At 50.8% G+C, this 25021-nt stretch overlaps 2 protein-coding genes and 1 long non-coding RNA gene across 14 annotated transcripts in view; 1 reads left to right on the top strand and 2 right to left on the bottom strand.

Annotated features, from left to right (window-relative positions):
• Positions 1-6201: 6201 nt before the first annotated feature.
• Positions 6202-10612, bottom strand: SLC35B1 (solute carrier family 35 member B1). Its single transcript, XM_064473113.1, has 9 exons — positions 10386-10612; positions 9772-9875; positions 9435-9565; positions 8891-8921; positions 8535-8692; positions 8059-8185; positions 7327-7433; positions 6897-7050; positions 6202-6551 (listed from the first exon to the last, which is right to left on the bottom strand). The coding sequence occupies exons 1-9, from the start codon at positions 10580-10582 to the stop codon at positions 6499-6501; spliced, it is 1062 nt and encodes a 353-aa protein (XP_064329183.1). The 5' UTR covers positions 10583-10612; the 3' UTR covers positions 6202-6498.
• Positions 10613-11020: 408 nt separating this feature from the next.
• On the top strand, positions 11021-20332 carry LOC135317221 (uncharacterized). Its single transcript, XR_010376279.1, has 2 exons — positions 11021-11125; positions 11739-20332. It is a non-coding gene; the product is annotated as an uncharacterized LOC135317221 (long non-coding RNA).
• Positions 12011-25021, bottom strand: part of FAM117A (family with sequence similarity 117 member A) — a 33250-nt gene continuing 20239 nt past the window's right edge. For 4 of the 12 annotated variants that reach the window (XM_064473106.1, XM_064473105.1, XM_064473103.1 and 1 more), the window contains exons 5-11: positions 20161-20323; positions 16587-16703; positions 15938-16051; positions 15483-15617; positions 14736-14958; positions 14241-14361; positions 12011-13723 (exon numbers count right to left, since the gene is read on the bottom strand). In XM_064473106.1, coding sequence (XP_064329176.1) covers positions 13384-13723; positions 14241-14361; positions 14736-14958; positions 15483-15617; positions 15938-16051; positions 16587-16703; positions 20161-20323 — 1213 coding nt within the window. In that variant the 3' untranslated portion in view covers positions 12011-13383. Of the gene's footprint in view, positions 13724-14240; positions 14362-14735; positions 14959-15482; positions 15618-15937; positions 16052-16586; positions 16704-20160; positions 23155-25021 lie in introns of all 12 variants that reach the window. The other 8 variants (XM_064473109.1, XM_064473108.1, XM_064473099.1 and 5 more) reach the window with 6 other exon arrangements.

The following is a 25021-nucleotide window of genomic DNA, read 5'->3' on the forward strand; positions in this document are numbered from 1 at the left end:
GGATTGCCACACAGGTCCTGAGGCGGGGCAGGATCTCCTAATCCAAACTGCTGGTGTTTCTTAATCCCGAGACTAGGATTTTGGTTTTCTTGCCACATTCACTGTAAAACTAATTAACAAATTATAGCCTATCATGCTCGCCGAATGAGATCTCGCAAGACCTTGGGAGAAAGCGACACCACAATTCTGAGAACAAACTAAATCAGAGCAGGCTGCAAATTTGTCTGGAAAGCAGACTGGGCTCCTCAAAGCTGATAAGGAATAAGAGGCAGCCTTGCCTGGAAAGCAGTTTGCGTTGTTCTGAGAAGTGATTGTTGGAAGTTCAGCTAATGAATGTCAAGCAGTGATGCTGCCAGAGGACACGAACTCAACTGTCTACTTTTTCTGCTACCACAGAGACTGGAGACAATGCTCCCTACTGAGTGTACTTGAGAGGGCTGAGGTTTTTATTGCCTTGTAATGTTTAGTTTTAGGTGGGAAATGGTCCTTTGGAGGACAGTTTTCTGCTGTCGATGGGAAGAGGCTGTTACAGATGGGCCTAGTGGGCCCTCTATTCGCCTTCCAGGGCCGCCGCAAGATTTCTTAGTGCTGTCTTTAAACAGTGGCTCATACAAAGGGGAAATGACAGTGTTTGATTAAGAAGTGCGGGGTGCTAGTCCCACCTGCAGAAAAGCAAATCACTATGCACAAGGACCAATATGGAAATGTTCCCTTGCTCTCCCCTAAATTATGTATGCCTATTAAAATATTCCACTTCATTCCCATTTTCAAGTTTCAAACAAAAGACACAGTCCTCATTCCAAGTGATGGAATGTTTCCATGACTGACCTGGCTGGATTTTAACTTTCAGGAATTCTTTAGCATCTGGTGTGTGCTAACAGAACTGCTCTTGGAGTAACTGAAGACCCAGGACGGGACCTCAGCCTACTTCCAGGAACAAACGCACCACCATCCCTGACCCTGTCAGCTTTTTTTTGCATTCTTCTAGGGAAACACCGCTACTCAATGAGTCAGTAATTCAACAAGTACCAAGTATGAAAACCATGCTGTCTTCTGAAGGCTGGTTTTTCTTTAAAATAGCTTAGTTGCTCATAAAAACTTTGGAAACAGGCTGCGAGCTTACCAAAAGTAACTGAGCTGTGATGATGATGAAGGTATTAGAAGCATTCAGGAGCCTGTATGTGCATAAATCTACAAAAAGTATGAAAATGACATCAGAAGCACTGCAGAAAAGCATAGCAAGAGAAAGGAAAAAAAGCCATATGAGCATTTTTGCCAATTTAATTCTGAAGTCTTAAATGCACTAGTCATCTTAATTTTTTTCTTAAAATATTTAAAACCTTAAATACCTCGTTCCAGTGTGACATCCAGCTGTCTTAGCCTCAGCCTGAGGCAATTACTCTTTCTCCTGTTCTCTAGATGCATCCCTGGCTCACTGTAGCTCAAATTCTATTAGTTATGAACTGTAAACCTAAATATAAAACTGTTTATTGTAAGAGTATATATTTCAAATGCATATCCCAGCCCTGTTGGCCTTACAAACATCTTCCTACTACTAGTCAGCATAAACTTACTACATGCTAAAGTGGGACTGTAGCACCCATCAGGGGAAATACATACTATTTTGATTCTCGTGTGCTTTTTGGTGTGTGAAATCTGTCAGGAATTCCCATTTCCTTTGCAAGAGTGTGGAATCCTGCAGGATAAGCTCACATAACCACTGACTCTTAACTGAGTGGCACAGCATAAATCCTGGATGTGCCTGAAGAACCACCGTTAGGGTTGGGGTTTTTTAAAGTGGTGTCTTCAAGATTGGCAATTCATTGATTTCAAAGCAGTAACGATAACTTCGTTATCCCTTAAACTGTTGTCATTTGAGCACAAGTCTATTCTATCCTGTGACCATAAAATGATCAGTGTTACACAATTATATCCACCTCTACAAAATAAATACACAGTATCATATACCTTATTCTGTGTGCTCTCTAAACACTTGGGGTTTTTTTTAAACATCTACTGATGGAGTTGCAGGAGGAGCTCGTAAAAACAAGGAAGATGAAAGGAGAAAGGAGCACAGCTGCTAAGTTTTCCCCCCTGCGGATGCCATGTCTCAGCTACGAAATAAAACTTCACCTTTCTTAGCCGATACATCAACAATTTCCTCCTGGAGGGACAAGAGGCACAAACACCACAGCAATGTAATCTGCTGTTTATTCTCAGTACGTGCGTGACTCTTCTCATCTCCCTGGAACCACCAAGAACTGACAAGGTTCCTAGGAGAATTCTGGCAGAAATGTCTTCAAAAAACAGCGCCTGTGATGCCAGTGGCTGCTGCTGAGCAGGAAGCCAGCTGTTTGTGTTACGTGAGGACAAGAGGACATGCAGGTGTGCACATACTTATTTTTACTGATGCTAGTTGTAATGAAGGCCATTCTGCAGAAGAGGTGGTGATTGTCTTAAAGCTTTAACGACTTAGCTTCAATGTAGTCTCTGCCGATGGTCAAAAAGTATCAAGCAGGATAAAAACAGAGGGAAGATGACCTTGATTTCCACATTATGTTTTTACTGTAAGCACAAAGACTCCAGAAGTACAATGATATCGCTAATTAAAGAGGAACTGCTTTTTTTGTTGTTTTTCATGATTGAAATAAGAGTTCCCCCTGCTGGTAACTGGCCGAGTCATAGATGGACTCGGGGTTGGGACAATGGAGCCAACAAAAAGTAGAAGAGAGGAAGATGGAATCTCTTCCTAACTTCTCCATCTCACTTACATGTTTTGTACTTGCAGGGCTTTGTCTAAGGCACTTAATAAATTAATCTCCTACTCAACCGACTTCCCTTCCTCTTCTACTCAGAGAAAGACGAGTCACATCTGCTAAGGAAGGAGCAAACCACAAGCATTACCTTTAGTAATGCCTCAGCAAGTCAGCCCAGACTCAAAACCTCATGCAGTGGGTGTTCACCCACCATTTGGCTGCAAAGGGTGATGTTTTACACTTTACAAAAACTCTTCATTTTGGAAAACATGCCATTACACAAAACTATTGCTTGCTTACAGCTGGAGAAAGGCAGACAGATCAAGCACACAGGGCTAAAAAGAACAAGGTTGTCTTTTTTTTATTTAACTAGGTTTGCACCCGTTGAATAAACCCGAGAATGTCTAAAAAAAGCAGAGCGCCGAACTGAGTCATAGCAGAACTGGCGAAGCCCAGACTGTTGGTAGAGAACCTGGGCGCTGTGCTTTAATTCCTTGAAAGCTCTAAACTGCTTATAGGTGCACATGCTACCACAGAACGCTTCCTTCTTTGAATAAGGAAAATATAACTTGCCAGCAGTACTTAAAGATCCCTTTGCACAGCCATACCCGAGATGCAGTATCTAGATAAAGGAGAGCAAGTTCTGTCAACACTTTGTACATTACTCATCTCTGACTTGAAGAGAGAAAGCCTTTCCTGACACTTCACCAGAAATTCAAGCGTTGCCTCTGAAGACACTCGTGCTGTTTATAAAAAAACAAAGCCAAAAAACTATTAAACATAATTACCCCTCGGCAAAAGGTACCTCGAAGAGGAGCTACCATGTCTAATAGGAAAAAGCAGCTCAGAGAATGAAAACTTTATTGGATCCCAACCCAGTTCCTTTGGAGTTTACCTGTCTTTAAATATAGCGACAGCTGAACTCCAGCAGGAACATGCACCAACAGCCACCAGGCAGCTTCTCAAAATGCAGTAACCAGTCTGTCACTGGGGAGAGGTGTTACAGCAATCCTCCTGGCAGCTCAAAGCTGGGGACCTGTTTTGCAGCAGTGTTGTTAGAACTGTCCAAGAAGACAAGCCAGTGCCGATTTGAAAATAGCTTCTTGACTTGCTTTTGTAGCCTCCTCTGGGATCTTGCAGCACAGGAGGTCTGGAGAGGAGGCAGCAAGCTGCCCGAGGAAATCCAGAGGATTCAGACTCAAGGTAGGTACAAGAGCTGCCTTTGTTTTAGAGAATTATTCCTAAGAGTCAGAGGTGCAGCAAGAACCATGCTGGAGCAATACCAGGAATAGGCTTTAGAGCTAAAGTGGGTCAAGGGAGCCTGCAGCAATCAGGAGAGAAAATCTCCTTTATTTTCTTTCTTCTTGGCAGACTGATCTTTAAATCTGTGCTCTGAATACAGACAAGTTGAAGATATTGGTAAAGACAGATCTTGGCTTAGAAAATAGACCTTAGGAAGCTCCCAGCTTCATTCTTTCTGCTGGTTGTTGAGGCTGCTGCAGCGTGGGCAAGGGGAGACCTGTGGGTTTGAGCACAATTTCCCTTGAAACTATGGTGGCTTCTTTTCGATGGTTCAGGAAAAAATCAACAATGAAGTCTTTGTTTCGTTTTTAAGACACTATCTCTCCTAGATCTCTAGGCTCGGGGCAAAACGGGGAGAAGAGTTCAGGAAGAGCAGTCTTCCTAGCTTGTACACAGAAGAGGCAATTTGGCTTGAGATGCTGTAAATAAAGAGGAGATGGCTGATAACAGACTGACAGCGCAGCAGGGAAAGGCTGCTATCTCAGTCCCTCAATTTCTGATCACATACTTGCTCAAGAGCTTTAGTCAGTATAGCATTATCGCTAATAAGCAATTCTGCTTCTGTGGAATCAAAATAAGAGTGATTTCCCTTTGATTTGTAGCACACACTCTAGAATAGAGTAGTGGTTTGTAACAGCAATGACTCAGATATAACAGGCGACATGTTTGAACAGAAATTCCAAGATTATCACAAGGAAGTGGATGGTTGAGGGAATAAGTGATTTATAATGCATTTTGCAGGTGTGTGTGTTTGCACAGTGATGGGGGAGCTGGGTCTATTCCCACAGTAGAATGCTAACTTAACAGAAGGGAAAACAAGTCTGCAAAACTAACAGAACGGAGAGCTTGCCTGGAATCTTTTTGCTGCTTTTGGTTGCTGAGCTTGAGAATTGGTTAAAGTTAAGATAGATCTAAGAGACAGAGGAGCACAAGTCCTATAAACACAGAGGAAAGATAGTTTTATGATCAAGACACACAAAAGAGAATGAATTCTTACCTCTGCCACAGTGTGCATGAACAAGTCCTGCAATTTCTCTGCTCCCTTTTATAAAATGGAAATAGTATTCATGGCCGTAGAGATATGGGGAAGGGTAACCGTCTTCAGGGAAGCCAGAATCACGGCGCAGTAGCAGATGCCAGCACACGGTGCTCAGGCAGCGTTCATGGAGTCTCAGAAGTTTTTACTTTGGGATTCTCTACTACTGAGAACACGTTTGTTTGCTACTTACCACTTGACATTTAAGACAACATAAGTTAGCAAAGAGGTGAAGGTGACAGAAAAACCTTTTTAAAGCCTAGGGTTTAATTTTGCAAGAAGTGTGTTGAGTAGAACTATAGGATATTAAGACGGATTAACTGAAAACCAAATTTGAGGCCAAAAAAAGTTGTAAGAAACACTGGAGGGGTGGGGGAAGTAGGGGATGGAGAGAGAGAGACAACAGCCGCTCAGGAAAGAGATCAAGATCCCATCTGGAGGGGCAAAAGGCCAAAGCCACAGAACAGATGGAGACCAAGTGACAGCTGGTAGAAACATGCTTTCATGTGTAAAGTTTGCTCTTTGGAGAATTTTGCACTCCAACTCTGAAGGCATCATTATGATAATAACTCCTCCCCGCACAACACTGGGGAGCTAGGCTGTGCTCAGGAGCGGGTGTTCGAAAGCTCACTGTGATGGTGGTTAATTAACAAGGGCCCTTTCAACATTTAGAAGCCATTGTCACACAACCTTGGCATGGTTTTAGCAGCAGAGGGTCCTGTTCCTTCAGCAGCAGGAGGGATGAAAAGAATTAATTTGGGCCCCACTGGTTAAACAGGTTTCCTGTAAACTTTTACATATGCCAAGAGTTGCTTCTGTTTTAGAAGGGCTCGGATGAAGGATATAATGCCTCTCGCTGTTTACACGTATTACCTTAACGGAAGAGTGTCCGACTGGCTGCGCCACCAACTTGGTTGTGGAAAAACCATGAAGAAAAATCAATGAGAAGAGGGGGTTGTCTTCAACACAGGCCTTTAATCCAGGGATCTTTCCAGGCCACACCAAAGAACTAACATAATTCTAAGACTAGGCCTCTCCTTGGGGAGGTATGCTGCTCCTCCCCAGGATCAGCCGCCGATACTGAAATTAAAGTTCTGGAAAAGCGGCCATTGTTTCTTTTTCTTTAATAAAGATATGAAGTTTTTTTCCTGTTAAGGCAAGAAATTCAGCCTGCTGCCAGAATCTAGTAATGCAGCTTTGATTACAGAAAAAAAAAAAAAAGCTTTGTTACAGTTAAAACTAAAGTATTACACTTTTAAGACAATTTAGAATTAAAAAACTATAACAAAAAAATCCAAACACTCCCCTTCTGATTACCTATCCTGAGTCCAGTTTTATAACAGATTTTGAGGTACAAGACAATAAATTAAAAGTTCATTCCAACTGCAGAGATCAACCATTTCCTCAATGCGACGTCTTCTTTACTCCCTTTCCAAATTTGGCATCAAGTCCAAGGCCTGCAAAGAGAGAAGGTAATCCATGTGCACAGAAACGTGCTTCACGTTCTCCGAAGAAACATTAACACAAGGAACTTTGTGAAAAAGCAGCTTAACAGCACTAACTAACGGTCACTCGGAGGCAGTAACTTACCCGGTGCGGGGGAATTAAAAAAGACCAAATAGATCTGCTAGAAGTCACGTTCCTCTCTTCCTGCACTGGTGAGGCTACTAACACGCTGTTCCATCGAAAGCGTTGTGATATAATTAGGTTTTTTGGACCGTTTTTTCTTAGCTCTCCTCTCGCTATACATCATCTCTACGTTAACAGGGGAAAGAGCTCCGGCGTTTCCTTCCCAGACTTACCCAAGAACACCAGGACCGTCCCCACCCACTGCATTGTGCTGATGGGATTGGCAAATAGAATGACGGACGCTAAAATGGTGAAGAACTTGCGCGTTGTGGTGATGATGGAACAAGTCAGGGGTCCGAAGTACACCACAGTCATGAAAATAAAACTCTGTAAAAGACAAATAGACGCTTTTTGTCAACTCTGACTGGAAAAAGTACAACACAAATCATATTTTCAGATGAAAAGCCATCGAGCCAGAGCTGAAAAAAATCTTATTTCAAATCCCAATTATTTGCATACAAACTTAAAGCAGTTTTACGCTGAAGGTAGCCTGGACAGAAGGCACCACCCAAAGCGACGGCAAGCGAGGCAGCCTTACTTCGCCATCTCCCAGCTGGGCAAACGCACCCCCGTGAAGACAGAGAACAAGGGAGGTGCGTTTACCTGACCCAGCGCGCTCGTCAGGCCAAACAGCAGGATATTGTAAATGATGCTGGGGTAGCGTTCCGTAAAGCTCAGGAACTCCCAGAGCTCTCCAGTGAACAATATCCCTGGAAGAAAGATCAAGATGAAAAGCATGAATTACAAGCCCGGAGGCAGCCCAAGCAGCCACGGCCTACGCAGTATAACTTCAGTTTATGACCGTAACCCAACGGGAGCCACTAAAAAGCAAAGATTAAATTCCACACAGTGGAAAACAAAGAGAACAGGAGAAAAAGCAATCACCTTTCCAGTTAATTAATGGAAGAAGCAATCTTTAACTACAGATCCCATTCTGACAAAACAGTCCCCAGCAATTAATTAGAAGCGCTACTCCCTAATCGGAGCGGGAAGCTACACCGACAGGCTTTGCTTTTCTCTGCCGGCGCAAGAGAGCCCTCGGGCAGAAACCCGCGGTTGCGGCTGGAGCGCAGAGCCAGCCTGCGGCGAGGGCTCCCGGCAAGCCAGCGCGCTTCGTGAAGCGGTGTCCTCTAGCGGGCATGAGGAGAGCTACACTGAGCAACCCCGACTTTTTATACACAAAACAAAAAAAAAAAACCCAGCCCAAAACAAAGTGATTTGCAAAAAGTGCTCCAGGCTCTTGTTTTTGGAGCAGGACAGGATGCCTCTTTCCACGGGGCGTCCCAGGGTGGTCTCTGGGCGCGTTGGCTGTGGTTTTTGCGGGGTGTTTCTTACCAGCCCCCAGGAACAAGGTGGACCATAGATTAACATTGAGCATCATGTGATTGGAACCGGTCTGGTAGTGAGCTCTCATGTGGTCCTGAGATACGCCGGTCAGCCCATCCAAGGTCAGCGAGAGCAGCTAAGAAAAAGAGACAGAGAGAAGAGAAAGCAAAGAAAACCTTCATTTGTTATTTCTTCTGTGAGGAAAACCTCAAGCCTTCTCCCCCTTTTTTTACATCCCAGTCACCTATTGAATAGCAATTACACAGCCTCAAAACACATGCTAAGAGGGACGCACGTGTACTCATCCGCTGACCTCGTACCACAGCTCAAGAGAGCACCCCTCGAACCCAGGTGTGCTCCTGCGGAAGCGTTTCCACACCAGCTTTAGGGTACGCTTGAGGTACAAAGGACACGGCCTTATCTGTGCTGTAACCGCTCGCTCCTCCTCACCCCGCCGGGGTTATTTGTGCGCTGGCAGTACTCACCAGGAGGAGTTCGCCGTAGCCAAAGACGTGGTCATCGCTCCCAGCCCCTTTTTTAGGTTTGTACAGAAACAGGGCCACGCCTGCGACTATCAAGAGGACGCAGAGATACTTGGCCGGGGGATACTTCTTCCGCAGCAAAGTCACTCCTAAGAGCATGACTGTAAAAAGCAACATCACAAACCGCTCCCAAAACCCTCTCATGGGGTGTTAATTTGGCCCAACGGCACAACACACAGATAAAACACCGCCTGCGCTTCCCGTGGTGGGGCGGACGGAAGGGGGGAGGCATGACTTTGGCAGCCGAGGGCCCCAGAAACCCACACAAACATACAAAAAGAAAGAGGAAATTTGCATACCTGGGATGGGCTTACAAGATTTGCCCAGGACCTATAAAAGAAACTCCGTGTTAACTATCTGCGTACCATCACCTGCCTGCCGCGAGAGATCGTGGCAATACAAGGGCGATCGTGGGGGACCAGACCAATAAAACATACCAAATACTTCAAAAAACCCTGATAAAAAACTCCAAGACAGGGCAAGCTGCTAAACCAGCAGCGAAGGCTTCAGAAATTGCCTCAAGCCCTCCATTGCTAGCACCAACTCCCAATTATCGAACTCCCCTAATTTGTAGGGATTGCTATTCCCTTTCTGGAACAGCCTGAGCTCTCTCAACCCCTCCACACACCCAGCGCTGGCGGCAACGCAGCGATACAGCCCCGCAAAAAGCTGTTCCAGAAAAACATATCAAAATCACAATTTCCCTCCGTATCATTTCACCAGCTGCTTCTTCCACAGCATTTGCCTCCTCAGCCCAGCGCCCATTTTTGGGATCCCCCAAGCATTAGGGGCTCACAGAGCCTCAGGATGGATGGTATCGCCGCCCCCCTCGCCCCGCTCCACCTGAGTTGGGTAGCTGACGAACTGCAGAGCCGAGTTGCTGGAAACCATTGCGCCCAGGTAGGAGAGCGAGCAAGCGGCGTAGAGCCAGCTCCGAGTGCGATCCGCTTTGACGGCATCGAAAAAATGGATCACTGGAAGGGAAAGAAGAGGAAAGTCAGGAGAGCCGCCAACAGCCGCCACCACAAAGCGCTGTCAGAACATCACCAGAGAGGCGAGGGATGATTAACAATGATGCTCTGCCGTAAGAGCGGCGGCACCGTCCCCTGCGATGGGTACAAAATCCCCGACTGGTGGGTGCGCTCCCCGAGCGGCGGGAGCCCCCCGAGACCCGACTTACAGAGCTTGGCAAAGGCAGCGTTGATCACGCACTGGATGAACACCAGGGTCAGGGCGTACTTGAACTTCTCCTGCTTCGCACCTTCACCGTACCGGCCCCGTGTGCTGCAAAAGCGGGACAGGGTGAGACAGGGCGGGGCCCGGCTCGGACCAGCCTCCCGGGAGCACGGTAAGACAGCGGGCTCTCCCCAAACACCGGAGGGGAGCAAGGCTCTCCCCCAGAGTCCCGGCAACAGGCGGAGAGCAGCAAGTCTCTCCCCCAAAGCGCCGGCAACAGGCGGGGGGCAGCAAGTCTCTCCCCCAAAGCGCCGGCAACGGGCGGGGGGCAGCAAGTCTCTCCCCCGAAGCGCCGGCAACGGGCGGGGGGCAGCAAGGCTCTCCCCCAGAGCCCCGGCAACAGGCGGCGGGGGGCGGGCAAGGCTCTCCCCCAGAGCCCCGGCAACAGGCGGCGGGGGGCGGGCAAGGCTCTCCCCCAGAGCCCCGGCAACAGGCGGCGGGGGGCGGGCAAGGCTCTCCCCCAGAGCCCCGGCAACAGGCGGCGGGGGAGCGGGCAAAGCTCTCTCCCAAACCGCCAGAGCCAGGCTCCCCCACCCCGGTCCCCCGCCCCGCACGCACATGCTCTCCTGCAGGATGCCGTAGTAGAAGTAGCAGGCAAAGACGCCCAGGAAACAGACGGGCAGACGGAGGCGCTCGGGCAGCGCGGCGCCGTTCCCGCTCGCCCCCATGGCGGCGGCGCGGCCGTTCAGCGCCGGGCCCAGCTCCAGCGCCACATCCCGCAGCGCGGCCGGCGGCGGCGGAACGGGCTGCCTCATACGCCCGGCCTGCGCCCGCCCGCCAGGGCCCCCCGCCCGGCCGGTCCGCTGCCGCCCGCCGCGCTGCCGGACCCACCGCAAGGTGGGGGGCGGGCGGGCGGCACGGGGAAGCGGCCGGAGCCGGGAGGGACAGCCGCGACGAGACCCTCCGAGGCTTCCCCGGGGCTGCGTCAGCTGTGGCTCGGCGGCGCTGGAGGTAAGCCTGTGCCCCTTGGGACAGGCAGCGCCAGGGGCAGCCCCGGACTGAGGCCCTTCGCTGGCAGCGTCCCTCGCAGTGACGTAACCCTATGTGGAGCGCAGGGACTGGCTGCACGACCGGGGGCGGAGATAATGGGCGGTACCCGGTTGGCCTTCCAGCCGTCCCCTGAGCGACTGGGGCGGGCTGTACGCATGCGCAACGCGGCGGGGGGCAGCACAGCTGGCTGGGCATGAGCCACCAGCCCCCGGGCTTGTGTCAGCCCTGGTGTGGCCAGCAGGAGCCGGGCAGGGATGGGGCCCCTGTGCTCGGCCCTGGGGAGGCCCCACCTCGAATGCTGGGCTCAGGTTTGGGCCCCTCGGGACAAGAAGGGCCTTGAGGGGCTGGAGCGTGTCCAGAGAAGGGCAGCGGGGCTGGGGCAGGGTCTGGAGCACAAGTGTGCTGGGGGGCGGCTGAGGGGGCTGGGGGGGTTTAGCCTGGAGAAGGGGGGGCTGAGGGGAGCCCTTCTCGCTCTCTGCAGCTGCCTGAGAGGGGCTGGAGTGGGGGGGGGCTGGTCTCTGCTCCCAAGTCACCAGTGACAGGACAAGGGAAACAGCCCCACTCTGGGCCAGGGGAGGTGATGAGGGAAAATGCCTTCCCTGCCAGAGCGGTCAGGCCCTGGCAAAGGCTGCCCAGAGAGGTGGGGGAGTCACCGTCCCTGGGGGGGTTCAGAAAACCTGTAGATGTGGCACTTGGGGACATGGCTTAGGAGGCCTGGGGGGTTGAGTTGGCAGTTGGACTTGATGATCTTAGAGGCCTTTTCCAACCTTAACCATTCCATGATTCTATGAATATAGGCATTTTCCTTCAGCCAACAGCATTTCCTTTCCACAGCCTAATCTAGAAGCTGTACTCACATGGCTAAAAACAAGCACAACTTTTAACATCTTAAAACATCTCTCAACACTTGCTGCCACTCAGCCTTGCAAGCAGTCCCGGCTTCAGCTGAGGAGCAGCGAGTCCGGTGTGCTCTGCGGAGCCGTCTGAGACCCAGCACCCTCCCCGTGAGCCCCAGCCAGGCAGGGTGAAACCCCGGCAGAGCCAGCGCATAGCCAGGCCATGGAGGACTGCAGAGCATAGCCTTGAGCTGGTGATGCTACCTCAGCTCTGAGCCTGTTCACGGCTTCAACATCTCTCTGCTAAACCCTCCAGCTATGTGAGTTTAGACTCAATATATTAAAATCCCAAAGAAGTACTTTGGATGCCTGAAATATTTATTTTGTTTCCTTTTAACTGGCCATACCAGCATCTGCAAAAAAAAAAACCAACCCTCTAAACACAAGACAAGAGCTCCAAAGCTACCATTCCTCCTTTAAGCTTTGCAAGACATACATAAAATACAGACTTCAAACAGCTGCAAAAATAGTGTCTTTGGAAGAAAATAGAGTTTCTACATCAGATACAAGAAAATATGCTTCTTCAATACAACCCAGAGCCTTTGCAACAGACCACAAAATCAAATACTTTTGTTGTCAAGAGGCTTTTACAATCAATGTTCCCGTGTTATCGCTTCACTTTCTAAGGCATCACGTTGGGACAGCGCTGCTGGATGTGGAAGCGCCTCAGGCGGCCACGGCTCCGTGCACAGAGCTAAGCCCTCGGTGAGGCAGAGGAGCCCTGGATCCCCCCCTCCCTCCATCCAGCCCGCCCCAGGAGCCAGCCCCAGCCAGGTGCTCTGGGCTCACAGCTGGAAAGCAGCAGGTAGTTTCTCTACAGCAGCAAAACACCCCCCTCGAGCAGGGACCTTTGTGCACTGCCAGTTTTCGCTTCCATCCCCTCCTCCTGCAGCACGGCCAAGGCACCTGGAAGACCTTTGCCCACCCACAGGGAGACCAAGCCAGCAGCTCCCATCTCAGATGCTTCCTTCGCCCTCAGCCACGCAAGCTGCCAGAGCACACACCTGTGGAAGCCCGCATTTAGTCACCTGCACTCTCCCTGTTTAGCGCATGGCGTTGTTAAAGCTCCAGGCTTGTTTCGAGGGGTAAAGGTGTCCAGGGGAGGCACAGTCAGGGACCCGCTGCTCCCCAGCCCTCTCTGTGCTCCGAGGGAGATGAGCCGTCTTAGCAGTGCAGATGCACAACGTTTTCTGCTCCGATACATCCAAGGGAGGCCATCCTCAGGCTCCTTCTACCCCCTTCCCGCTCCCCAGGGTTCAGCAGTCCCAGAGAGCTGCAGGGGTGACGGGTGCTCGAAGCCACACCTGAAATCTCCCAGCTCAAACTTGCTCACAGAGCCACGGAGCACGAGTTTGCCTCCGCTCCCCACAGCGGTGCCCGGCTGCTCTTCACCAGCAGAACAATCACACAGGAAACAAAGACAATTCAACACAGGAAAGTGCTTTGAACAGGGGAGGCTCAGAGAAACCATCCTCTTCAGCAGTGAGGAGTCCCATGGCACTCTGTACTTCACAGTGTCTATCATCCTCAGAGGAAGCCTGCTGTGGTTCTCAATACCAGGGCTGCCTCTCGGCTGTCACGTCCCACCTTCAAGGCACTGGTCTCCACAGGCTGGCAGAGACACGCTGAGGAGCCAGAGCTGCTGTTGCTGGCTAGGCTTCCCAACGGCTTCACACCACGAGAGAGCTGTGGAAGACGACGCTCTCCTCCGGCTGGCCGCGCTTCCAGTGTTCGTAATTCAGTGAAGGAGACTTGGACACCTCGCCGAAGCTATCTACCGCAGCGTCCTTCCGCACCCCAAGGAACGGGGCGGGGGCTGTGGGCTGGCAGGATGTAAACGTGCCCGTGCCAGGGCTGGGAGAAGCTGGAAAGCCCCTGAAGAGGAAACCCACATTTGGGAAGAGAGGCTTCACCAGGCTGACAGGGCAGAAGGCAGAACCGGTGGGGTTGAAGTGCACTTTGTTCTTATCCGGGCAGGAAGGCCGAAAAGGCTGGTCAGGGCTGGGGGAGCTGAAGGAGAGACACAGAGTGGACACGATTAGGAACAGATAATCCCCAGGGCACGGAGCAGACGGTGCCTGCAGCCACAGGGAAAACACCTGGAGTTGTGCACTCTTCAAAGGACCCGACTAAAAGCTGAACTGGCTCTGTGCTGGGCCGTTCTCCAGGCACAGAGCGGCATGAAGGGCCTGTTTTGTTTTGAAAGCACACTTCTTAATAGGAGAACCACCTCTTCTCCTCAAGAGGCTCTGCCGGCTGAGAAACCCCCGCCGGCCTGGGAAGGGCAGGGAATCACAACATCCTTCCGAGTGTGTCTGAGGGTCAGCAAATTCAGCTTTCAGCTCTTCCCACCAGGACCCAGCAGCCACATATTTGTTGGGAGTGTTTTCCTACGCTCCCTACGCTCAAGAACAGGGCAGGGGTGGCAACTGCAGCAACAGAAGCCTCAGGTGCCCCCACCCCAGCATCCTCCCACGGGGACCAACCTCACAGGAGTTCTCTTCTGCCAATGACTCCTCATACTTACGAAGCTTCTTCAAAGGCCCGGACCTTCTCACATCCCTCAGGAGGTTCCCGTTTAAACATGTAGCTGTGGTTGGGCCGAGGAGAAGAAGCAAAGGCCAGGACTGGTGAAGGGCTGCCCTCCTCTGGCAGGGAAAGAGAGACAGATTTTGAGAAATTTTTAAAAGAATCCAACAGCGCTCTTTAACTCAACACCAGATGTGCTCTTCTAGACCCTGGGGCTGCAGGCTACAATAACCCCAAAGCTGCAGCGTTTATCTGTGTAGCTCCCAGCTCACATCCTCCATCTAGTACTGGGAACCACCCACCTGGAGGATAATTACTGGAGCTTTAAAAATCCACTACAGTTTAGCCAAGTTGGCCAAGACCCTCTCTCCCACCTCAGCTGCAGCTTCCAACCCACCACGCAGACAGGGAGGAGCCACCGCACCGAGGGTTTCACAGCACTGGCCCCTGTTGTCTCCCCTGACCTCCCAGCCCCTCTGCTTTCAGTATTTACCTTTCTCCTTTAGATCCGGCTGCACCTCATCTGCTGCAGAGGAGGGCTCTTCCGCTGCCAGCCTTGCCGGGCTGTGTGGGGAAAGGCGGAGAGGCACGGAAGGGGAAGGAGAAAGAGAGAGGCTGCTACAGCTGCCACTGCTGGGCTCCAGAGTCAGAGACGCATCTCCAGAGCCTCTCTGGGCCGGCGCTGGTGCCCTGTGGCCGTCTGGGACATCCAGTATCTAGGGAGGAAGCAAAGCCTTAGAGGAGCAATGAACCCCTGTCAGCAGTGAAGGGGTTTAACAGCAGTTGCACCTACAGACAGCAGCTACTTGGGGTGCTGGATCCAGACACAGGCAGAGCCTCCACACTTCAGGGAGCGAGGCAGCCTCCTGCAACCAGCAGGACATCAGCCCTTCGGCATCCTGAAGCGCACTTTGGTCTGTAAGCTATCTGGGGTCGCCGCTCCATCCGCACGGGGCGAAGCAGCCTTTGGATGCCAGTCTAAGACAGCATCTTACAGCTGTCAGTGAGGTGGCATCTGTCCCGAGGTTACTACTAGCTAGTCTCTCATAGCACCAGCAAGCTTTAAGATGGGAAGCCAGCAGCCACTTGACTCAATTTAGACAGTTACATGCCTAAACAAACTAAAACTAGACACAGAGACGGTCCCCATGGCCAAGAAACAGACCCAGGCAGTGTCTTTAGAGGAAAGGATTTCCAAGACCACCCAGAAGATCCAGGGCATCTTGTGACCTTCACTTACCCGCAAAAGCTCTTCATCTCCCTGTTCCTTCACAAACACTTCCTCCAATTCCTGGTTTAGCCCTTCGAGGCTCCTATGCAAGCAGGGGCTGAGCCTCAAAACAGGAGATGGAGAAAGGAAGCCTGAAGAAGAGTCCTGTAACAATCCAGAATCGAAGCAGTTAGTTACATCTGCCCAAACCCAGCGGTAACATCCTGTTCCCACAGCTCTCCAGGGCTCAGCCAAAGCCTTCCAGGAGGCTGACGACAGAAGACTGACAGCAGTCTCAGGTAAGCTCACTGACTGCAGATCGAAGCACAGGGTTGAAGAGGTGGGGGAAGAAGAGGAAAAACACATTCTCCCTTCTCAGATATGAGAGGAGTCTGAGAACAGCTTGGCCACCTGCCCAAAGACGCTTGTTCTCCACCTCACTAGGACACACGGTGAGAGCAGAGCAGGGGGAGACGTGAACGTACCCTGAGCGATCCAAGGACAGCATGGTCCCCCTGGAGCGGGGAGCTCTTCTCCTTTTCTTTGCCACTTCTGCCATTTAGCTTTGTTCGCTGGAGCTGTTGCTTCAGTTTGGCAATCTAGCAAACAAAGTTTCAGCTACAGAACCAGACAGGCCAACACACCTCCACCAAAAAGGATCATGCCTTGTCTCTCTCCTCCCCCGCTTCCAACCCACAAGGAAGTGCCAAAATAGAGACAGTTTCAGTCACACAAGCAGTGGGTCCGGCCACCTCTCCAAGGATGGACCAGACGTACTCGCAAGGCCTTGTCACAAACTGCAATGCGGCCAGTGCCCTTCCTCTAGCGGATCTGGGTTATCTTCCACCGACAGAGCATTAGGAACTAGCCCCCGCTGGGACCCACACACACCACGACACCGACGAGCAATGCACTGCGTTTCAGTGGAGCTACTTTACAATAGCTGCCTGCTAGAGGAAGCCAGCAAGATCAGTCTTTAGTTGAATCAGAGAGCGTTAGGGATGAGAACAAGGGCTAAGATCTCATCTTCAACAGTATCCTGTCCTCCCACTCCCCTCCCATGCAAGCAGGAGCCTCCTATACATTAGCAACTAACACAGATCTTGCTCAAGCATTGGGAGTGGTCTATTTTACCTCTCTGCGGTGATCTGTGCTACCCCAAGAAGCAGAACGCTTGTGAGCACTGGAGCTGGCTTTCCCCACTTCCACGTCATGCCAGGACACTGGAGTCTGAAGTGATGAGAAACACGGCTGAGAATAATCACAACATTTACTGGTTTAGAGACTGGTGGTAGAGTCCTAAAAATAAACGATCAACTACCGCCCATTCACAGTCCTGTTCCAGTCTCCCCCATGAACAGAGTACTCATAACGCGCATTAAGAGATAGCCGTCTATTTATATTTGCCAAAACAAAGCCACTTTTGCCAGATTTGCGCCTATTGAGAAACTGGACCTCACAGACCTACAGGGCGAGACACCTGCCAGGAGTCAGTGGCTTAATCACCGCAAGTACCTGGCGAGATAAAGGGCACCAAGCCATTACCCCAGAGAAACAACCACAACCGCCCCCCGCGCTGCTTGCGCAGGTTCCCGGCTGATGAACGCTGACGTTGGGTTTCAGGCACTCGTTGTACGAAGCATTACCGAGAGGAAAAGCCTCACCCAACTGTGAGAACACACAACTTGCTTCTGAGACCTCAGGCTCCCGTATCGGAGTTCAAAGGCGTAACCAAAACCAGAGCTTGGCCTGCAGACTGGCTGCTGCTCTTGACGGAGCCCTGGAAAAACCCGGCTGCCTCTCCAGCTCACGTCCCTCCATCTGCAGGGCTGGCAGTTCTCAGCTGACTCTCTTCATGCAGGAAAACAGCCTCAGCGCCACATTGCACAGCTGTTTTCCAAGCAACGGCTACATTTTGAATATCAATGGGAATCAGAAAGGGCTGTTAATCTGATCAGCAAAGGGTGTGAACTTCCTTCCACTGAACTCAGCCCTCTCAGCAGAGGCTCCAGGATCAGAACAGTCCCAAGGCACAACATTTTCAAGCCCAGCCATCATTTTTTCCCCAACATCACATTTCAGTGCCTCTCAAAACGCTCACCCTGTGTCACTGCTGCCTGCCATTTCTGTGGGAGGCTTTGGATGATGCTTCCCTCCTCCATCCTCAGCGACAGGCTGCCAGAAGGTGCAAGGGCCTGAGAACAGTTCCTCTCCAAGCAGCTTGACTGATCTCCCCAGAGGCTACTGCAAGAACAGCAGCTGTTTTAAACAACCCTGTTGAGTCATGAGGATGACAGGAGCCTCTTCTCTCAAAACAGGTTTTAAAATCTATTTAAACCAAAGGACCAAGGCAAGTTTCCTAGAGGGGTACCAGGTTTCCCTTCTGTAATGGGGTACAGGTGATTTCTAGGCCGAAATCCAACCCTCACCTACCTTCACAGGCTCTGAAGGCAACCCCTCCTCATACACACCACCAAGCAGAGCACGCTGCGTTCCCTACAGCTAAAACCATTTGCAGCCTAGGTCTCCGTTTTGCAATGCCTGTAAGCAGCAGTCGGCTCCGCACACAAGTTGTTCCACTCAATTTATGGTGTTCGGTTTGAGAGAAGAAACCCGTTCAGCCTGAGCCATCGCTCTGCGGCCCCGCGAAGCTCAGCGCAGTCGGTCGCGGCCATCCCCGCGCTACCCGGGCCGTGCCAGACAGAGCCGATAGGAAACCCCGCGGCAAGGGCCAGCCTCGCGCTTTCAGCACACGGCACATCTGATCTCATTTCCTACCTCAAACATTCTCTCCTAAACAACTCAAACATCATTATTTGGCCGTTATCCCGAAACATTGTGTCATTTTATATCCCAGTAGATCACGCACATAACGAAGCTAAGGAGATGAGGCCAAGGTCTACGAGACAAGACTGCAGCCCTGTCCCACGTTACTGCAAGAGGCAAGTCTGTGGGAAGCTGAACTCCAGCTGCTCAGAACAGCCCTGCTTTGCAGGACGTGACAGAAACTCTCAAGTCACTGGAAGCCTCCTGAGCCCTGTTTGAGAAGTCACTTATTGCAGCCTATTGCCGTGATACCCAGAGAACTGAGCACCACAGCGGTGCTCGCAAAAGCCCTAGGGCCTAAAAAGGAAGAAAAGACGCTGTTTGCAATAGGAAGGCCTGAAAATGAAGAGCGCGTCCGCGTCCCACCTCTCGCAGGCAGACTGTCAAGGCAGAAGGAAGTTACAGAACCTTTTGTACTAACTGTGGCAAAACCGCTTCCTCAGAAAAAGGAGAGAAAGAAATGCTTCGCACAGCAAGATAAAGCCACAAGCTCCAATCGTGTCTAGTGCTGCCATCCTCACCCCCGCACTGAGCACCTGCAGTTCTATCTCTCACTTAACCACCTTACGATAGCAAATCTACAGAGCTCTGCAAAACAGCTGATCAGTAGCTGAATAAGGAAGTAAACATGTACTGGCTAGCAGAGAAAGTCCCAGGTTTGATAACTAGTAAGCCTGAAAACATGGAAGGAGCGGCGAAGTCCTGGAGGTTACGATGAGGACGGTTTGGGGATGCGCAGGGCAGCCTAAACCCGGGACTTTATTCCCAGCTTTCAGCTGACAGACACCTTTGCGTGTGGAACAGGAGATCGCTGCTCGCTTCACAGGCGTGTTGCAAGGTGAAATTAGCACCTGCAGAACACTTGCAGATAACTGATGAAAGACTGCGGCACACCTGGCCTGTTCACTGCATAGAGGAACCATCAGCTCCCTGCTCAGCAGAGCCTCAATTAACACAGTGGCGTCTTCCGTTCCAGGAGGAAGGAGGCACCCCTCTTCTCCAAGCCTTCCCCCAAAAGGGCCACATACACATGAGACTAATTAGCCCCAAAACACTGGGGTTGGTTCAGCGTTCCCACCATTGCTGATGAAGACAGAAAGGAAGAGTGTGCTTCCCTGACTCAGAAATAAAGTTAGACAAATTCTTTCCCTTCCTTTCCAGCACGCCCTCTGCCCTCAGCAGCGCTCTTGGGCACTAGGACTGAAACAAAAGCAGGCAAGAGCACTTTGGAAAATGACAATGGAAGTTGGAATCCAATTAAGAATTTCCTGCAAACAGCCCTGTAATAAATTGTTGAATAGCGAAGATAAAACAGCAAGTTAACAGAGATTGAATGTGCTAAATAAACAACTTGTTAAGCAAGCAGATGCTCTTATCCTTCTAAAGTCTTTCACCTCCGCAGATAGGCAAGCACTATTTGCTGCCATACAGTAATATTTACAGGTTGCTAAGAGTTCCTCGAGGTCTGGAGCTTTTCCATTGTGCAGCGGAGCGCTGTGCGGTTCGTGCTAGCGAGCCCTTCTGTGGGAGCACCCTCGACTTCTCGCAGCCTGTGGCACGCAGCCCGCCAGCGTTATATAAGGACTTGGCCCAGAACTGCGAGCCAGAGGGGGAAAAAAAAGCAGCACTGAGCCAGTACTGGAGCAGAAAGCCAGAGGCCATCTGCCTCCAAACAAGGCCAAGGAAATTCTAACTCTGCACCAAAGCGGAATCAATTGAGGCTGAGAAGCAAAAAGGGAAAAGAAGCCTTCCTAGAAAGTTGCAGCTGGACGGATGGAAACTTAACGCCTTCCCTGTTCGCCCCCAGTTTACAGAGCTTGTTTCAGTTCTGCAACCCTCTCCTGGCCCAGAGACCTCAAGGGCAGCCTGCAGGTGTTTATACCTGGGTAGCTTTGTCATTCATGCACGAAGTGGAAGCTCCTTCAGCGTCCCGCGGCCACTGTCCCAACAGGTACGAGCCCACGATGGTGTCCAGCGAAGACGTGCGCCGCACACGGGGCTGCCGGGGACGGCAGGGCTTCTCAACAGCAGCAGCACACGGAACACTAGCTATACGAGGGGGGGAGAAAAGAAGAATTAGACCTCCAAAGCCAAGATTCAGCAAGAGCTATCACAGTTAACAAGCCCACGTCCCCTGCAAAGATCACAGGAAGGGAACTAGCACATACAGCCCAGAGAAGTCCGTTTACTTTTCGGAAACCAGAGTCCTATTGCTTCTAACGTGCCCAGTGAATGCCCAGTCTCACAACAGCTTTTCCCTGCCGAGGCCATGCTGCTGCCCAGCCTCAGTTTGGCTGCTCAAAGTCAGCTATTGAAAACAAGCAGCAATAGAAACACCACTTCAGTAGAGTGGGCCAGCAAGGGCTGGCCGATTGACTGCTCAATCTGCCCTCCTCCTCGCTCCTCCGCTCCAGGGAGCCGTACTCACGCTTATCACCAAGAGATTGCTTCTCTAGAAGCAAAGATTTTATTGCAGTCCTTAAGTGGCTGCTTGAAGCCATTGATTAGACATTCCAGTCCAAGTCAAGGAAGCTGCTCCACAACCGAGTGAAACACTCACCATGTCCACATTGCTTTTGCATGACCGCTGTATTAAAAAAAAACCCCACTCCGTACACGCTGTTGTAAGGCCGTATTTCTTTACTAGCCAGAGCACAATGCTTAGTCAGAGGACCCAGGCTCTTACCCATGGTCAGAACCAAGAGCAAAAGGGAGCCCGGGTGCCTCGGTTTCCCCCAAGGAAGCCTGCAATGACTCACTTCCAGTTTCAAGGAGGCCAAGAGAAAGCCTGCAAAGTCGTGGATCCTCCAGTGGGACTACACGAGTGCTGGGTGTCATTAGTAGGTGTGGGCATTCGTTCAGCAAAGGCTAGAAAGGGAGGTACGTGACCTGTTCACCATCATAACCCACCGACGGTGGGGCCCGTGCTGAAATGCAGGAGCTCTGGATCTGCCCAGCTTCCATGGAACGGGCACACTGCCTGTTCAGACACTACTTTCATAATGGTAGCTAGAAACACCATCAACAGAAAAGCTTTGAAAGTAAGACTAGTTTAAGTTTGCGTGTCAGCAGTGATGCATGCCAGTGCAATCCCATCGCAAGGACAGAGAGCCAGGTGTCTCTCCTGGCAGGCTCCAGCAAGGGGAGGCACAGAGCACATACTCCGCTTGCCTCCTGCCTCCTCCATCACATCCTGCCCAGCTCCAAACGCGGTGTGATCAACAGGCAGCCCGCAGGCAGGCAGCTCGGCTGCCCTCTTCTGCAGCCCTGCTGTCACCCCTGCAGCTCAAAAAAAGGTGTTATTGCCAAAACCAAAAACGTAGCAAGAAAGAGGCAAGTTCAAGCCAGCAGGAAAGGTCTGTTTGCATTTCATTTTGATTAGACGTGCAAATTACCACACACATTAGAACCAGCCCTGTGGCCTCCCAGCAAGATATTAAGGCCATGCACAGCTCTGCTCCAGCTGCTTTGTGTACAGACATTCCCTCCTTCCTCCCCAAAATGAGGGCATGGCAGGCAGGTAGCAAGTTAATCACTCAAACCGGCGTTAGCGCGTTAAGCACTGTGCTGTATTTGACAAACACCCCTGTGTACAAAGGTGCTGAGGCACCCCCCTGTAGGCTCATGGGCCCAGGCCTGTTAAATACACCTTTTTATCAACTAAAATACCAATTGAGCAGTGGAATTTGAGTTCTAGGTGAGAAAAGGTAGGAACAAAAAGGCACGTGGGAGGGCAAGAGAAGCATTAGTCCTTGCATGACAGCCACACCTCATAAGGTCCACACTGGATTAAAGGCTTATTGTGTTGGGTCCAGCTGGCATTTCAAGGCACACTCCTTGCTCCTAACAGTAAGACAGCTACCACTAACTCTAATTTAGAAACTCGTTAGTATTTGCAGCTTCCTCTTCAGCGCCTCATTGTCCCCACAGGCTATGATACTTGCATCTCCATTACGTATGACTTCAGCTGTCTCTTCCTCTCACGCTGCTCTCCCCAACCAGGCTGCTGACAGAAGAACCGAACGCCGCTGCACCAGGGCAGCCCCTCTCCTGCACTGCTTTGACAGCGCACGCCCCCCACAAAGCTCTCCGAGAGGCCCCCTTTGATACAACCGTCGCTGACGGGTCGCCTTTGTACGGCGAACCTTCAGCGGGGCAACACATCAAAACCAGCCCAAAAGGTCCTTGAGAGCAGACGTGACTGAGAGGCGACGTGGCCTGCTGCGGTGACCGCATCGCTCGTGTACGATGGCCGACAAAACACCTCAGGCTAACAACGTATCAACGGCAAGAACTGCCTTTTCACGAACTACAACCCCGCTGCCGAAGAATTCTGTCTGTTTTTAAGCGGCACCGAGAAGCCCGAATCGCCGGGGGCCGCTGGAAGCGGGCCTGCCCCTCCACGCGGCGCAGAGGCTGCGTGCACAGCGCAGTGTTCCGGGCACAAGGAGGAGGGCGCGTGAGAGGCGCCGAGGCAGGGTGGAGCGTCCTGTTTACAGCTCCGTGCTATTATCATCCCTCCGCACCGAGCCTGCACAGCTGCCACCTGGCCACAGGCTCTGGAGCGGGTCCAAGCCAGCTCCACAGCTGAGAAGCGTCAGGTTGTGGCACTTTTACTTTTCATGTGACAGTAAAGCTGGTGCAGATAACAGAACCGTCGCCGTATCTCCAGGAACCATTTGGCTGCCTCCAGTTGCTGCATGAGGCTTTTATGCAGCCACAAGCTGGAGACTGGTGCAATGCATGCGTTTAGAAGTGGAAAGTTTTCAGTGCTGGAGTCCTAGATTTGCAGCGCCCCTAGTCCTTCCCAACCACACGAACATCAGTGAGCTCAGCGCTTCCTAAGTGGTCTCTCTAGGCCAGCCAATCTCTGCATCTAAAGAGAGAAAATAAAAGCCTTCAGTAAACTTTTTAGAAATTTCTGGGGCCCCTCTTCACTAACAGTACTTACAGCTGAATCAAAAAACCACGGTAAGCAATAAAGCTCGCGTTACTACTTTCTATAGAGTTGTAGGATTTTCTTCCTTCCCTCTCCAGATTTCGTCCTGGGGAAACTGACCCTTTAGTATCAGAAGAATGTTTAGAAATTTAGGGATGTGCTGTTCAGACCCTGACATTTTTGGAATATGACCCTGCAAAAGGTCTGTCTGAAAGTGCTGAAGCATAAAATAACAGTCCATGTTTAAATATAATCAGCTTTCAAGTTAACCGTGGAATGACGGGCTGCCCGAGGCTTGGCTATACAGGGAAGCCTTCCCGGCGTTCCCCGGTATCGAGGCCCGACCTAATGGGTTCGGACGCCGCTTTCGATTTGTTAGCTCAAGCAGGAGTGGTAAGCTTTCAAAAGAGAATTCGTCAGGGAAAGTTTAGCTGAGATGGAACCTAAGCAACTCTGTCAATAACTAACTTATGCAAATATCTTCCGCCCCAGCGTAACAGAAATTACTGCTAATTATCTAAGTTCTCTATCAGCTTCCCCCATCTACACCTTTTAATGCCCTTTACAACACATCATCTTATTCAGATGATGCTCCTGATTTGGGGGATGGGGCAGTAGGATAACATAAATGCCTTAAGTTGAATTTCTCACGGGCCTGTCAAACCGCAGCAGGACCCTGTGATACAGAACTATCTCTTTTAGACAAAATATTCACACCAAGCCAGGCTGCTGGATGTGCATCAGTGTCCCCTAACTGCACCCTCAGCACCACTTCCTTGAGCTTTAACATCTTCCTAGACAATCTAGCTGGGAGATCTCCAGATGAAACATTTGGTTTTCGCACTACAGCTGCTCGGACACAGTTCAGGTGGCACAAGCAGAAGGGACCCAACTGTGGCATTGCTGTGGTGGCTACCAGGGCAGGAGCTCCTCCAGCGGAAAGGAAATAAGCTACCTGCTGTGCCACAGCACTAAGAGCACCTGTGCTCATCTTAAGGACTGTACTGCTTAAGGAGTTCCAGCTCTAACCAATACTTTTGCTGTAGTGCAGGTCTTGGCCATGGCATCGCCCCGAGCTCACTGGCTCCGATCCGGCAGAGCAGGAGGTGAGGCTGGTACAGAGCAAGAAACCCCATGCCTTCTCTTCTCCTCGTCTTGTTTTAAAATGTAACTGGACAAGAGACATGTGCAGGACTTCCAGAGGATGTTAAGGACTGTGATCCACAAACCACGTCAGGGAATCGCGCTTCATCTAACCCCACTCTGCAAGATGGTACTCGATCAGAAAAACCTATCTCCTCTGCAGACCGAAACTGCTTTAACTGGGCATTTCCAGTGCAGCGACAAGCAATGGAAGCGTTAGTGAAAGATTAAAACAGAAGCTTCATCATTACAACCTGCTTAAATCCCCCCTCTCTATTTCTCTGCAGTTTCGTCATGGCAAATCAAGTTACCTGACAGGTTGCTGCCAAATAGGACAAAAAATTCTCAGCAGTAAGCAAGCTGCAGAAATACAGCCTCGGTTTTTATTTAGGTTTTTTCCCCCCAGATGGAGCAGGTAAAGGAAATTGTGCGTCCTGACTGCTGCACTGAGGAAATGCAACGGAATCAGTTATTTTTGAACAGTCCAAATCTTTAACACAGCAATGACTAAAGGTCTTTACAGGGAAAGAATTGCCTTTTCCCAGCATTGAGCCTTTACTGCACTCTCATGCAGAAGAAATGGGAAGATGTAAGAAACCGTGCTTGCAGCCATCGCACTCAGCCCAGGCACTTCCACGTGGTGCACCAAAGCGCTGCTATT

The sequence above is a fragment of the Phalacrocorax carbo genome, chromosome 25 (genome assembly GCF_963921805.1).
Source record: "Phalacrocorax carbo chromosome 25, bPhaCar2.1, whole genome shotgun sequence".
NCBI classification, from domain to species: Eukaryota; Metazoa; Chordata; class Aves; order Suliformes; family Phalacrocoracidae; genus Phalacrocorax; species Phalacrocorax carbo.